We start from the raw sequence: 16,014 nt of genomic DNA on the forward strand, positions 1-16,014 counted from the left end.
TAGGTGGTTTGTTTTATAACTGTAAAATCACATGTGGTTAACTGACTTGAACTGTAACACATATAGTTATAATACTGAGCTCTTTAGCAGCTACACACACCCATGCAGAGGGATGCTGAAGGACCATTCTTCACTCTTGTTTCCTTCTTCCATCTCTTCTCTCACACCCTTTATGGTCTCCAATGCTACTAACCTACGCAAAGTGAGGATGGAGCAGTGCTGCTGAACATTCAGTTTAGGATCTCTCTGAGCTTTTCAAGGTCGAAAACCAACAAGTTGTATTCTGAAAGATATTGAGCACCTGCACTGCACTCTGAAGCCTGTGGATAAATGTGAATAAAATCTGAAGCTTGTACTTTTGGTCAAAGCAGCCCTCTTGTAAGAGCATGGCTCAGGAGCACTGCGGTAGGCAAAGTGGGAAGTTGCTCATTTTCTCTGTCTTATGGACACAGCACTTACGTGTGGCAAGTGCAGAGTTGAGTGTGTTAATAATCTTTGGGTGCTTTGGGGGGCTACTCAGAAGTACAACACTGGGCTCCTGTTTTGACCGTCATCCTTAAACAGACCTCTCCAGTCATTTACAGCAAGGCAAGAGTGAGGTATGATTTGAGAGTTTATTGTTAGGGAAATGATGGCCACTAATACTGCTCTTTAAATATCATGTTGATTACAAAACCGTCTGTGTAGGAGTGGTATATAGCACTAGACCTTCAAAGAGCTGATAAACAAGGAAGATTCAGTGTAAACACTTAAATAGCAACATTCAAAAGTAGGTTAGAGTGTTATACAACCTGAAAAAGACCGGCTTTGAAGGGCAGAATTTTTGAAGATTTGAAAAAAGAAAAATGTTTTTTATAGATTTAATTTTTGTAAATGGGTACTAATTTGACATTGATATAAAGCAAGAATTTTGGTTTTTGTCTCCAACTTACTGAAGCCTAGTATTTCTGTATGCAGTCTGAGAGAAAATAGCTTTTGATAATTTTTCATTTACCAAATTACTGTCAGTCAGGTTAATATTGTTCATAAAGATTATGATTCCTTAGTTGGGGAATTTATTTCCAGTCTATATCAGAGATAATATATTCCCTTTAAGGGAAATTCCAAAATTATAGCTGTGCAATTTGGGCAGTGGGATGGGGGAATTGGAGAGATGGGTTAGTTGTGGGGGGTTTTCTTTGATTTTTTTTTTTTTTTTCCTCAAATAATGAGTGTATGAGTGGTGCTAATTATCTTCCTCAATCATGTAGTATGTTATTAAATAAGAACATCATATTTTTCCATATATATTTATATAATGAGATTTAGATATAATTAAAATGTATTGTAGAACTCTTATTCCTTAGTTGGAATCTTTTTCTCCATAGGAAATCTCCTTTCAGCTTTGTGTTCCTTGCTTTCTCCTTATTCAGTTGTTACCCATTATGCCCACAGAGCATTTTGTGGTACACCATGTCTAAAATACTACCTTTGGGATGACATGCAATTAATTTTAAGAAAGTCAAATCATACAGATAAATATCCCATCCCATAGAAATTTGCTTAGCCTGGAATATCAAATAGGCCAAACAAGTAACAATTTGCTTAGTCAAGGGGTAGCCAAACAAAAATAAACCAACCCAGATCTTGCAGATTGATCTAAAACTGGTAGATTTGGTCACTGTCAGATGTTTAGGGAAGAAATAGTGAGCGGGAATTCTTGTCATTCTGATTTGGTGGAAAAAAAATAACGGAAATCTCTTTCCATGCAGTTCTTACGTTAAATCTGTTTCTGATCTTCCTGAGTCAAAAGCACTAATCGAGAAGTATCCGATACTGTAAGCTGCACTGTAGTCCTTGTGTTCTGGTGTTAATGTTCTGCAATACCTTCCATCGCTGAAGTAGCAAAACATTTCATATAGTGAAGAAACACTATAAAAATACTTATGTTGTATTTTATTATGGAATGTTTCTTGGGCTTTTCAGGCAATAGGGGCACTTAATGCACAAATCCACGCTTAGCTGAATTTGGAGGTTTGATTTGCAGGATACTTGAGAAGCTGTAGTCACAGTTGTACCTAAAAGTGGTTTTGTAACTTGAGTCAGGTCAGGTAGAGCAAAGCACAATAAACCTCCATGGAATCAAGCAGCTGAGAGTTAACTCTTTTTTCAAATGGGCTGCTGCTTCTCTACAGCTATCCAGGGGCAGTGCCTCAGTCAACATACTAGGAGCTGCAAATTGGGCTAGGAATAGTTCCCAGCTAAAGGAGCAGGGACAATTTCCCTCTATTACTAGATCCCAAAGCCTACCTGTGTTTTGGTTAAACCTCCTTTAGTTTGTTTTAAACTTCTCTTAATCTCAGAAATTGAATAACCAGTGCAGGTGATGAATGTGTCTGTATGCTCAGAATGCATAAATTCATTCAGAGTCTTTTCTGAATGTCTTTATCTACTATTTTACAAGGACTCTGGGGGTCCTTACGCTCAGTTCTGTGGGGAAGTAAAAGAGGGTGGTACCATCTTTTTGATCTTTGCAGATTGTCTGTGGAACAATTGATATTTGCAGCATCCTGGCTAAGAGGAATCTCATAATCCATTCTTATCACATTAAGGTCTAATTGCCTGCCTTAATAGGATATTGCAGAAGTAGAAAAACAAAGGAAGTAGAAATGGTTGGTGGAAAGAGAATAAAATATACAGCGGAAATAAATTTAAACCTATGGTCACTTGATCAAAAGCAAGCTAGCAAAGCCTTTTAGTTATGGGAAAACTTTTCTTCTCCTTAATTTCCTGTGGGAAGGGAGAAAACAATTTTGTTCATGGCAGCACTTTTTCTTTTCAACTAGAATTGTTGGGGCTTTTTTTTTTTTTAGTAAATTCTTGACCAGTTGTGGTGACAAGGCTAATTCAAGAATCTTTGTTTCCTGAAACAAAGTGGGCTTGTTCCGAGTCTTGGGAACCTGAAAGTAAAATGAGAGGTTCATATGCTACAATTCTGTTTTTATTTGTTTGTTCTAACTTTGAATTTGCTTTAACTTTAAAAATGCTTTTAAAACAGGAGGGCCAGTGAATTACAGGGGCAGACAGATGAAGTTTTTATCAGTAAGTACAGGAAGAAGTAGGATGTAAATAAACATTAGTGACATACCAATTTTCTGCTTCCCTTCCCTCTAACTTCTGTATTTAAACTGGAAGAGTTTCTTTAGAAAAAACACCCAATACGTCTACTTTGTGTTTCAGCATTTATAGTCTGACATATGTCAGAAAAATTCACAAGGTGAATTCTGAGCTCTATTATAACTTTTTTTAAGACTAATGAAAGGATTATAATTGGGTAAGAAGTATGGTTTATGAAAGTAGTTGTTCCCCTTGCTGATATAATGTTGGCCTGCAACTTAGAACAATTGTATTATCATTGTTGATTTTCTTTTTTAATATTCTGTTTTCACTGTAACTTATATAACTGCAAAATAAACAAAGTAGTTTGAGATCCATATCACATTAGCAGTGAAAAGGGAGGTAGTACTATGCTGCTTTCAGAACTTTTGAATTTTTCCACCTAAGATCTTAGAAGGTAGCAAGAAACAGCTGTGCTTAGAACAGTTGCATTTCTTTGGGCTAAATAATTTTATTTTTTTTCCAAGAGAGAGAATGCACCCAGTAGACAGCTGAAACTAATGGATGGAACTGGGAGAGGTTAATGTTATCTTAGAGTGTCATCCAAGTTATAAAACTGGAGACAAAGTGTTTGGGAGGAAAAAAGGATTATTTGCTAAAATTAAAGGTCTTCCTTATTTTGTGTAGCTGTGCAGCCCTGAAGATCATACTGCAATAGGCTTGAATTAAAATCTGTTCTTATTAAAACTAAACTAAAATACGCTGTTTTAAAAAGGAGACTGTCCTGACATTCTGTATTGGGAATTAATAAATACTTCTCTTCAAGAACCACAGTTTTCTAGTTTTGGGTCTAGATCTCAGTGTGTCAAAACCTCATGTTCTGCTGAGCCTTAAGGTCAATTCGGTGCCTTATAAGCCCTGAAAAGGGCTGAAAGAAATGCATGTTTTTACCATGAGAAAGACATTTTGGCTTTTCAGCTGTATAGTACTTTGTTCTTCAGTTTGAGCTACCTGCTTTTACAGACTTTCTTGCATCAGGGTTGTGAATAGAACATGCACTGGTCTTGTGGAAAGACCACCTATCGCAGGGATTTGTAGACTGCCTGCCAGACACAGACTGGCATTTATGGTTTGGGGTTTTTTTTCCTTTTTTGCCTTTTCCTTACTACTGTGTCATCACTGCAGCTTGTCATGAAACCCCAACCTCAATCTGTCACCCTTAAAAGGAGGGGAAAATTAGCAATGAAAATGCTGTCTACCTACTCCAAGGAATATTCTGAACACTGGGCTTTAGAAGCAGGTTTTAAAAGCTTTAAATAGTTTAAATATAATCGTGGAATAAAGAAAACCCCAAAACATTACAGTACTGTAGAGACCTGTTGTTCTGAGTACCTTTTAATAGTTTGATTTCTAAGCATCCGCAAAAATAAAAGTTAACTTCTATGGTTATTAGTTTAGTAAAATCAAACACCAATACATTTAATGATGGATTTAAGAGAAAAAATACGAAATTTATTCGCAGCCTGTCAGTCAGAATGTGTCTTGCACTATGTGTAGGTTTATAGCTTTTCATTTTGGTTTTCAAGACTTGAAGCATTTAAATATTTTAGACATGTGAGGACAGAAACCTGTTTTCAGCTCCTGGAATTGATTTTTTGCTAGCTAGAGAAAGGTCTACCTCTCTTTTATGAGACACAGTGTTAGACGGTAATGCCACAGAGGGGTGTTTTGTGTTTTATAACTGCTAATCTCTGCCAAAACAGCAGTTCTTCTGTGAGTATCAGTAACTTGAAAGAAAAGACATGTTCAGAGCACTGAATGTGGTACTTCTCAGTGTAAAGCTCCTGTTACACCATGCTGCCTACAGCCTCACAAAGAGGATTACATGGGCTGTGTTGTGTCTACTAACCCTTTGTGAAATCATTTTGTGTGTGTGCAAGACAGAGGTCTGGTAAAGGTGATTTTTAGCTTTAGCTTTTTTTTATTGTTCTTTTGAAGTTTAGCTGGAACCACTTTGTGCTCTCTCATTTCCATTATTTCAGTTGCTTAGAGCAGCCACTTCTGCAGCTCTTGGGTTTCAGTCCATTATCCATGTGTTCTTATGGCAGAAGCAAGAAAATCACCTTCATTCTCTGACAGGAATTCTGCAGGTTGAGCCCCAAACCGCAATGGAGTAACTTCCCATGTAATTAGCTAGTGCAAAGTTGAGGGAAAGGCTAGCCCCAGAGGAACAAGCAGTAGCAGCTACCCATGTCTGTTACAGCAGTCATCTCATTCCTCCTTCCCATCCTGCTTGCCTCCTTCTACCTGCACATTGCATACCTCTGTGTGCAGAGGCAGGACTGCAGAAAGCATGCATGAGTTCTTGCTAAGCGTTTGGCTCCGTGCTCACCTGTTGAACTATTGTACTAGTAACCTAGTGGAGGAGAAGTTCTTATGGGTGCCAAGGTGGGTGAGACCACAGTGAAAACAGCCTGAGATCCGTGAGAGCATCCCTTCCAAACAGCTTCCAAGAAGCAAAAAAATCCATGCCAGGACAAAAAAACCCTTCTGCTTCTGTCTTGTGGTGCTGTCCTGGGCAGGTGGCAGTTCTGTTTTAGGAATAAGGAGGGTCCTTTTATATTTATCTGTTCACATTATTACAAATGACTAATGCTATTCTTTTGCACACGATTGTTATTTAAATGTCAAAGGTAGGGCAAACAGTAGTGCTGTGACTGTCTAGGTAAGCCCCGGGAGACATTAAAGAAAATGGGAGTTTGTAGCTAACTGCAAGTAAAGCGCTGTGAGGCTTTGGCTGTGGGGTGTGTTACTTGTCCTTCAGCACTTCCTGCAGTCACTACAGCCCTGCGGAGGTGTGTGGGGAAAGGCTCAGGGACAAGTGCTGCCGGGACGAGGCTCTTGTGGAGCTGGGAGAACTGCAAGACCCCTGACAACTTGTGTTGCTGATGAGGGAGGAGTATTTGACATTCATTTGTCCACTGGAAAATAGCGAGAGCTGGAAGTTCCTTCTACCCATTCCCTGAGGAACTGAGCCTTAACGTTTACATTTTGGCAGCTGTGCCAAGAGCACCAAGATGAGCGCTCTAGTGAGAGAAGACCCTCTCCTCTCTGGCTGCCTTTACCAAATCCCAGGCTAGGTATGCAAAATTGGTAAAAGCTCCTGGGAGTTGAGTGTGGGAGGCCTGTGGTGGAGAAGACACTTTCATCATGAGCTCCATGCCAGGTTCTGTAGCAGCAACCACTGGCCTTTCCTGCTGACTGAGATCATGGGAGCTGCTTGCACTGGTGCAGGCAAGGAGAGGGGCTAATGCATGCGTTTGACCATATAGGCAGTAAGTAGCTGATATTTGAATTCTCTGTATAGAAATGTCTGTTATCTTCTTCAGAGGCTAGAAATAATCAAACATTCATGTTGTATATTTATGGCCTGTGATGCTGTCCTTTACAGTTTGTGAGGTGCATGGCTGTACGAATTGGTATGCTACAAGTTAAAAATAATAAATCTGATGCATCTTTAAGCTGCCTGATTTGATCTCCCGGTGCTCTGCTAAGCTGTTCTTCTCCCAACCAAAGAGAGCCAGACTCTGTGTGGTGATGTACATCCTGTCTCCTTCCCCACTCCATGTGTGCACACAAGCTGCATATTTTACTTTAGAAACGGCAAATTTGGGTCGCAAGTTCAGCAGTTAAGATGATGATTGTACCACATCCTGCTTGCACAGGAAGCTTATTTTTTAAAAAGCTGATAAGTTGAGTCCTCTAGATTTTGTCAAAACAAAAAGCAAAGCAAGCTATTTAAAGCTGCAGAGAGTTTTGCATTCTCACATGATCAGTTTACCACTTTGTCTCACAGTGCGTAGTTTTAATTTAAAGTGAAAGCCTTGCAGCCTGCTCCTGTGCTACCTGGACTAACCAGCTCCCTATAATCACCAGGCTGTGATGATAATCTGAAAAAATTATTTTTTCCATTATGTTAAGAAAAAGTTGTGTGGGTTTTTTTTCTTGTTTAGCTGGGTTGGATTTTTCTCAGGAAGGATTATTTCTTCATTAATTGGGGAAAAAAATTTATGCAGTACCATTTGGTCCAAGGAATAGGCGATAACTATTTCTCACTGTAAAACATCCAATCACGTTAAAAAAATTGTGCCAAATATTCACGTAGTAACTGCAACACTTTCACTTGTGCAGTGATTCTTAAGGGAAAGGAGCCAATCAATCTGGTAAGCAACGTGGATGCTCGATAGAAAGGAGTGGGAGACATTGACTGTTATTGTGTTAGATGAAAAGAAATAAGACACCTTGCTCATAATGCAACAAGAGACTTAAAATGTGCTGTGCAAGTCATGAGCAAGGTGCAAAGCATTTAACAAATGCTGTGTTGTTTAAATGCAAGGTACTACAAAATAATGTTAGTGCTGGATTTCACTTGTTTAGGCTGAAGCAATCATTTTTACAGAATCAGATTTTGTGCAGTGTAAGCAACTGTTGCTATTCATGATATTAATACATATCAGCTACAGCACTTTACCTTTCGGGTGTTTCAGCTGTGCAGAGCAGGCCTTGGTACTTGTGCTGTGAAGTGGCAAAGATACATAAATATCATCTGTCTTGAAGTGAGAAGACTTATGTTTTGATGCTAAAGTATCATTTCAGTACACATCCTTTGAGAAAAGTGTTGAGTGGAACAATGTGTGACAGGCAACAAAGCATAATGAAAACTGGAACCTTTTGAGGATCTGTGTGTCGTGGTGTGATTGTCATTAAATGGTGGAATAACCTGCTCACCAGTCAACAATACTGACTTTGGTTTTGTTCTCTTGTAGGAATGTTTACCCTTGCAGAAGTTGCATCGCTCAATGACATCCAGCCAACTTACCGTATCTTGAAACCATGGTGGGATGTATTTATGGATTACCTAGCTGTTGTTATGTTAATGGTTGCCATTTTTGCTGGAACCATGCAGCTGACCAAAGACCAGGTGGTCTGCTTGCCAGTTTTGCAGTCTACTGTAAATTCAAAAGCACAACCCGGCACATCAGGGAAGGCTGACTTTACCACTGTTGAAACAACCACTGGTCAAGGAGAAGCATCATCAATGAGAACGGTTTCCTTTGGAAGTGCTCCTACTGTAACACCTGACATACCTCTGAGCGGAGCTACCTCTTCTCAGTATCAACCCACTGAATCAGGCCAGGAGCTGAAGAAGGAGCAGAAGGATTCTTCAGGCCGTAAAACAAATTTGGATTTTCAGCAATACGTATTTATTAACCAGATGTGCTATCATTTGGCTCTTCCTTGGTATTCAAAGTATTTTCCTTATCTTGTTCTCATTCATACTATCATTTTAATAGTCAGTAGCAATTTTTGGTTTAAGTATCCCAAGACTTGCTCAAAAATTGAGCATTTTGTGTCTATATTAGGGAAGTGCTTTGAGTCCCCTTGGACTACAAAAGCATTGTCTGAAACGGCATGTGAGGACTCCGAGGAGAACAAACAGAGGTTAACTGGTGCCCAGTCCCTGCCCAAGTATGTTTCCACTAGCAGTGATGAAGGAAGCCCAAGTGCCAGCACTCCCATGATAACGAAGTCTGGCTTCAAATTTTCAGCCGACAAGCCGATGATTGAGGTCCCCAGTGTCACTATTTTAGATAAGAAAGATGGAGAACAAGCCAAAGCGCTGTTTGAGAAAGTCCGTAAGTTCCGGGCTCATGTGGAGGACAGTGATCTGATTTACAAGCTCTATGTTGGTCAGACTGTTATTAAGACTGTCAAGTTCATATTTATTCTCTGCTATACTGCAAACTTTGTCAACACCATCAGTTTTGAACACATCTGCAACCCGAAAGTGGAACACCTGATTGGCTACACACAGTTTGAATGTACACACAACATGGCTTACATGTTGAAGAAGCTGCTTATCAGCTATATTTCCCTCATTTGTGTCTATGGTTTTATCTGCCTCTACACACTTTTCTGGCTGTTCCGAATACCTTTAAAAGAATATTCCTTTGAAAAGGTCAGAGAAGAGAGTAGCTTCAGTGATATCCCTGATGTCAAAAATGATTTTGCATTTCTCTTGCATATGGTAGATCAGTACGACCAGCTGTATTCTAAGCGATTTGGTGTCTTTTTGTCAGAGGTAAGTGAGAACAAACTACGGGAAATTAGTTTAAACCATGAATGGACTTTTGAAAAGCTGCGACAGCATGTTTCCCGCAATGCCCAGGACAAGCAAGAGTTGCATCTCTTCATGCTGTCAGGGGTCCCCGATGCAGTGTTTGATCTGACAGATCTGGATGTATTGAAACTGGAGCTGATTCCTGAAGCGAAAATCCCAGCGAAAATTTCCCAGATGACAAATCTTCAGGAGCTTCATCTGTGCCACTGCCCTGCGAAGGTCGAGCAGACTGCCTTCAGCTTCCTTCGGGACCACTTGAGATGCCTTTATGTGAAATTCACAGATGTTGCAGAAATTCCTGCGTGGGTGTATTTGCTCAAAAACCTCCGTGAATTGTACTTGATAGGCAACTTGAACTCTGAAAACAATAAAATGATAGGGCTTGAATCTCTCAGAGAGTTGAGACACCTTAAAATTCTCCACGTGAAGAGCAATTTGACCAAAATTCCCCCCAATATCACAGATGTGGCACCACATCTGACAAAACTGGTCATTCATAATGACGGCACTAAGCTTGTGGTACTCAATAGCCTTAAGAAAATGACTAATGTTGCGGAGTTGGAACTGCAGAACTGTGAACTGGAGAGAATTCCCCATGCCATCTTCAGCCTCTCTAACTTACAGGAACTGGATTTAAAGTCAAATAGCATACGCACAATTGAAGAAATAATCAGTTTCCAGCACTTAAAAAGATTGACTTGTTTAAAGCTGTGGCACAATAAAATAGTCAACATTCCTTCCTCCATTACCCACATAAAGAATTTGGAGTCTCTTTATCTCTCCAATAACAAACTCGAATCCTTACCAGCCGCAGTGTTCAGTTTACAGAAACTTAGGTGTTTAGATGTAAGCTACAACTCAATTGCATTGATTCCAGTGGAAATAGGTTTGCTTCAAAATCTGCAGCATTTTCACATCACAGGAAACAAAGTCGACATTTTGCCAAAACAGTTGTTTAAATGTGTTAAATTGAGGACTTTGAGTCTGGGACAAAACTGTATTACCTCAATCCCAGATAAAGTTAGTCAACTGTTGCAGCTGACTCATCTGGAACTGAAGGGAAACTGCTTGGACCGTCTGCCAGCCACGCTGGGGCAGTGTCAGCTTCTCAGGAAAAGCGGGCTCGTGGTGGAAGATCACCTCTTTGATGCTTTGCCCTCGGAGGTTAAAGAGGTGTTGAATCAAGACACAAGCATTCCCTTTGCTAATGGGATTTAGGCTGAGGTGAAATGCTCTGGTAGCTGACTTCCAAACGGCAAATGCTAAAAAGTATGGCAATTGTGAGACCATGCATTTTAGAAAGCAGAATTCCTTGGAAGGCAGGACTACTAGCAGGATTGGAAAGAGGTGTAACCGAGTGTTCAATGTTTGAAGTGTTTTAAAAGATTATTTCCAAAATTTTTGAGAGGATAAAGAACCTTAATAATCTCAATTCTTTTTTCCTTAAATTGTTTGTAACTTGGATGCTACTGCTTTTGAATGTTTACAAATTTGCTTGCCTGCTTAAAGTAAATGATTAAATTGATGACCTTTTCTTACTATGCAAGTTATTCCTTAAGGTCTGGATTTACTTTAGTGCATTATGGGGGGAAAAACAAGGATAAATGTTGTCTACAGTATGGTTCTAACAGCACTTGAAACACATGTTGATGTGTGTTGTTAGCGTTTAGCCATCCTCAGCAAATGAAACCAGTTTGGCTGTGCTTTGAACTGCACCAGAACCACCATTTTCCTGCATTAAGGTATGTGGTTTGCATCAGGCCAAGTGTGTTTACTTTCATTCTTCATCCTCAAGGCCTCGTGTTGTTGGGAGAGCTTTCTTCTGTAGTCCAGTGTACTACTCCTTCACACGGGCAAAGACTGGTCACGTTCCTGCAGCTGGTCTCCCCCTCAGCTTCCATAATGCTTCTCTGTCCCACGCAGCTGTGGGTGGTAAAAGGGAGAATACTGCCACTTGGCTTTCAAGTTGGGGATAGTTTTGGTATTTGAACTGTTTTTCAAGGTGACTTTGAAAGCCATTAAACACCAAGTGACTATACTGCTCATGTTTTGCTCCTCTTCTGAGTTTTGGGAAACTCAAAGCATTTTATGAATTGGTGATGGTTTTGTTTCACAGCCCTTGCTTAGAAACTGGGGTGTGTGCTCCATTCACTAGACTAATGACAGAGGCATAAGAGTTATAATTTACCCAAACTCGATTTAACTTTATCGCCTATTGTGGTGTGTCTTCCACACCTGGACTTTAACCATAGGACCACCCTTCTCCCCCACCCCAGTCTAAGTAATTTGATGTTTTTGAACACTTACACACTGTTAGAAAACCTTAACTGTGTGCCAGATAAGTCAACAAATAAAAAAGCAGACAGCAGTGAGCGTGGGATTTTTTTTTTTGTTGTTTTTTTGGTGGTGTTTTTTTAACTGAGTTTGCATTGCCAGAACCATTAAAGAAATATAATCCATTAAATCTGCAAAATCATCAGTTGTAAATCTTGGCCATTTACATTCCATGTGTGCAGAAAAGAAGTACTATGCTGGGAGATGATTACATGATTACTCATGGTTTAAACACAATTCCCTATTGTAGTGCGGTCAGGACTGAACTAGTCTGTAGTTCAAGGGACTGTTCTTCTCACACAGAAATCCTCATGCACAGCGATTTCTACTGTAACTTCACCAGAGCTGCCCTGACTTACACCACTATTAACGAGGGGATAGTTTAGGCCTAGGGGCATTGAGCAGTCAGGAACATTTCAAATACTGCTCTTACAAATCTTGCACATTTTATTGTTAATCATTTACTGTTAGTCATGCTGGGAGGACTGTTCTCAGCTGTAGGTAGCAGTCTCTGAATACATACCTACACCATATGTTTATGTATATCAGAAGACCAGTTTATGAATAGTGGTTTTCCCACTTCTTCTGGGGATACAGTCTGTTTTCCACTTGCCAGCAGGTAGTAAACTTGGGATGTTGACAGTTCTGCAACACCAAGTCACAGGTTTGGCAGAATACTTGCAGTTACTGATCTGTCCTCCACTGGGAAATTTAGTGCTAATCCTCAGAATTTTTTTTAAAGTAGAAGTTAAGGCTGCAGTGGATTTTTTTTTTTAAGAAACTCTTTCATGTGTTTATTTTTTGCACATAGATCACTTTAAAATTGCTGGACTATTGACTCTTTAGAAAAACTGTGGAATATACTCTTGGTGTATGCTTTGTATTTGCTGTTGAGTGTCGTTTCAGCTTCCAAGAAACTGTGTGTAGGAGGGAGGAAGAGTTGGAGGATGACAAAGTAATTAAAATATTTAGAAAAATAGTTCTATTTTTCATCTTCTTTTATTTTAATAGCGGAGTTGCACAGAATGCGGCCATGGATTGATCCAGCTTTTAAAAGCTTCTTTTGGTGTTTCCAATTCTCCTACTGTCCCTACTGATGTTCAAAAAATAAACCCATGTCCACTTCATATGAGTATGGTATACATAATTTAGACCACTGTTTTGACTAGTTATTAGCTAACTGTACTTCTTTAGACAACTTCCTACAAAATAAGTATATGTTAAAGTTAATTTCAGGCTTGTGATGCTTGCTCAGCATAAACTCCATTCTTGTTTTTAGGAGAGCTTTCTCAGAGTGGGGAAGAACTGCCCGCTGTCCCCATGTCGCCTCCCCCCAGTCCTTCCTCCACTTTGTGACTGTTTATAATGTTCCTATTTCCTGCGTATCAACTGACACAGTCTTGCTTTAAAGTCTTGGAAGTTCATCTCTTTTCCATGTAAGGCATGTGAAATATATTTTGCATTTCTACTTGATTTAATAAATAAGATGTTTATATCTTCCTCTAATCTATTTTTTTTAATGGGGGAAAAGTGTGTTTTCATAGTAAAATTTCTGATTTCAGGTATCTTATGTTGAACTTGTTTTGCGGTGCCTATAATCTAAGAAGGAAGAGGTGTGAGTTGCTGCTCCTAGTAAATCCTGTAGGTATGGTTTCTAACTAGAATACAGTACTTGAGGATAGGTTTTTTCTTTTTTCATGTACATAATCTAAATGACCTACCACTGTTTTTATTTGGCTAATGGAGCTTTGCAGAATATATCTATGGCCCCGGAAGAAAAATTACTGTGTTCATTCAGATGAGAGGAAATAGGAAATTGCCCATTCTGTTTGTTCCTGCCACTGTGAATACAGTTCTGTGAAGATCCTTTAGTTTTCCAATAAATTGTCCTTTTGGAAGATGCTTCCCATGATGCAAACAGAGCTATGGCTGTCCTGGGTAGGCATTATGCCTCTTGATGTAAGGGAGGATGCTGACACTCGTGAAAGGCTCTCTGCTGCTAAATAAATGGCTTTGCAGTCCTGAGCTGCCCTCTCTGTAGCAAAGGGGGAAGCCCGGACACTGTAAGCCATGTCTGGTTATTGGAGATCTGCTTTGTAGACTGTATTTTTAATAAAAGTCTTACTGAAGTAGCTGTTCTGTATATTGTGTTTCTGTGGATGCGCACAGAAATTAGTGGCTATATGAAGGCAATGGGCTAGACTGTGATACCTTTACTTAAAGTCAAGTTAAACGAATGAGGTGCCTCTACAGCTGTGGTGTTGACCATCATTCTGATTTCTTGCAGGAGCAGATTTTGGCTTTCAGACTTCTTGGTTCTCAAGACAGGGAGCTGCACAGGGACCTGACAGTCCTGAGTGTAACTCTTCTGCAGCTCGTTGTGAACATGAAAAATGAGGCTTCTTTTGGGTCTGTGGGATATGAACCCATGAGGGTGATAAAGATGAGAGCAAAAGCCTTGAATTTGCAGAAGTGTCCCAGTGTTGATGGCAGAGCCATAGGGCACAGTGGCAGTGGGCTGAGGGTTGCTTATGTGGGCTGCTCTCACCCAGTGTGATGGAATTATTGCCTGTGCAACAACTGGCCTTGAAGATAACATGGAGCACGGCACTGTTCTTCAGTCCAAAGCAAGGATGGAGGTTAAACCCATGACTTGAGACCTACTTTTGGTTTTGGTACAACCTTCTCTTTACCTGGGGAGAAGGACATTAAAAAGATTTAAATTTCCTGTCTATAAACTCAGGATTCTTTAATAGAGGTAAAATGCATGAATGATTGTGAAAAACACAAATCCTGTAGAAATGAGATCATGTAGAAAGATTCAAAAGGCACAGGCAGTCTCGTCATTAGCTGCATGGCAGAGCCCTATCAATGCGTTTCTAATGCGTGATCCCAGAACAATTTGATTTAGACAGCAAACTATCATAGGCAGGAGTAGAAGATATCTCAAGATGTCTTTACGCCTGCCACCCTGCCTCTTGCAGGAGTAACTCGTTCCTGCCAGATGCTTCGCAAGATGTAGGCATGGGTTAGTCAGTGATGGAGATTCCAACCTCTCAAAGCAAACTGTTTCCTTAATAATCTTCCCCGTTTGAAGAAACACAGCTACAACCTTAGCCAGACAGCAATTGCTGATGCTCCGTTTAGGCCAAACCAAATGATTAGAAATGTATTAATCCACTTGCTTGCAGAAGTACAGACGGAAACAGGTTTCTGTGTGGACACGTTGTGTCCCAAGCACCCTGGGAGGACTGAAGTTTGGGATTCTTTTGAAAAGAGCTTTGAGACACAGCTAGCATCAGTTTGGTTATAGATATAGTGCAAAAAGTTGCATTCTCCAATGATGGCAAGGCCATCCGCAACCATTTTCACCTCTTATAATTGAGGCAGCTACCAACAGCATCCATATTTGATCCTGCATACAACTGAGAGCCAAAGAGAGGTTATTTTGGATCACACCAAATGTGTCTGCAATCAATTTGTGGTCCTTTACATTTACCTTTTCCCATTTTGGTAATATATTTGACAACAGCCACTGGTTAGTCCCCAAAGCCAGTAAAGAAGATTGCAAAGGCCGTTGTAAGTTAGCCAAATCGCTAATTGAGGTAGCCAATTTGTTCATTATTACCTCCAAATCGATACTATTTAAAACTCCCAATCCTGTCCCCAGAACACCAGTTAGATTTCTCTGTGTTTGTCTCATGTGAAGAGTTTGTCTTTGCAGCCAGGTTGTCCATCGCTCATAAGAGGTCTTTAGGAAAGGTGAGCAAGCTGGCCGTATTTCAAAAACATTGTTTTGCATCAGCAATTCAACTCGTTTGAGAGACCATGCTGGGTTAAACATTTGTTGTTGGCCCGTATTTCTGGTTACATACAGTCCAGTTCCACTGGTGCAATGCATTTTTGGCTGGTCTGCCTCATCTTAGACTGGTGGTTGACATCCTTGCCCTTACAAAGCCGGGTAAAGCATGGGTGGTCTGTTTGTTCAGATAGGCATTTTGTGAAGGCATTTAAATAAAATGTTTCTCAAGCAAGCTTGCTGTAGGAATATGCAAGGTGATCCTTAAGATTACCAGCATTGAATTGAGATAAATTCTGTAGTGTTTTTAATCTTGGCATTAACCCCTTGCCTCCCACTGTGAATTAATAAAATTTGCTGCATGAACTACTGATTAGCTTACAGGGGTCCCCAAATGATAGGCAATTTTAGCACTACAGAAGAGTTACAGTTCAGGCTGCCCACTCGTGCTTGTACAGTGTGTTCAGCACTTAAATCGAAGGCATCAAACACTGATGTTGCAAAACCCTGTGGGCTTATGCTGTGACCAATTTCCCAGGACAGCAAATCATTCCCCGTGCTGCTAAGGGGAGGGAAAGCTGTGTTACTGACAACAGTTGTTTCT

The 16,014-nt window shown here is 40.1% G+C and overlaps 1 protein-coding gene across 1 annotated transcript in view; it reads left to right on the plus strand.

Annotated features, from left to right (window-relative positions):
- LRRC8D (leucine rich repeat containing 8 VRAC subunit D) overlaps positions 1-13,111 on the plus strand; it is a 54,819-nt gene extending 41,708 nt beyond the window's left edge. The window contains exon 3 of the mRNA XM_074832446.1: positions 7,923-13,111. Within this exon, the coding sequence (XP_074688547.1) occupies positions 7,925-10,495 (2,571 nt within the window). The 5' untranslated portion in view covers positions 7,923-7,924 and the 3' untranslated portion in view covers positions 10,496-13,111. The remainder of the gene's footprint in view (positions 1-7,922) is intronic.
- The last annotated feature ends 2,903 nt before the right edge of the window (positions 13,112-16,014 follow it).

The sequence above is a fragment of the Strix aluco genome, chromosome 8 (genome assembly GCF_031877795.1).
Source record: "Strix aluco isolate bStrAlu1 chromosome 8, bStrAlu1.hap1, whole genome shotgun sequence".
In the NCBI taxonomy this organism is placed as follows: domain Eukaryota; kingdom Metazoa; phylum Chordata; class Aves; order Strigiformes; family Strigidae; genus Strix; species Strix aluco.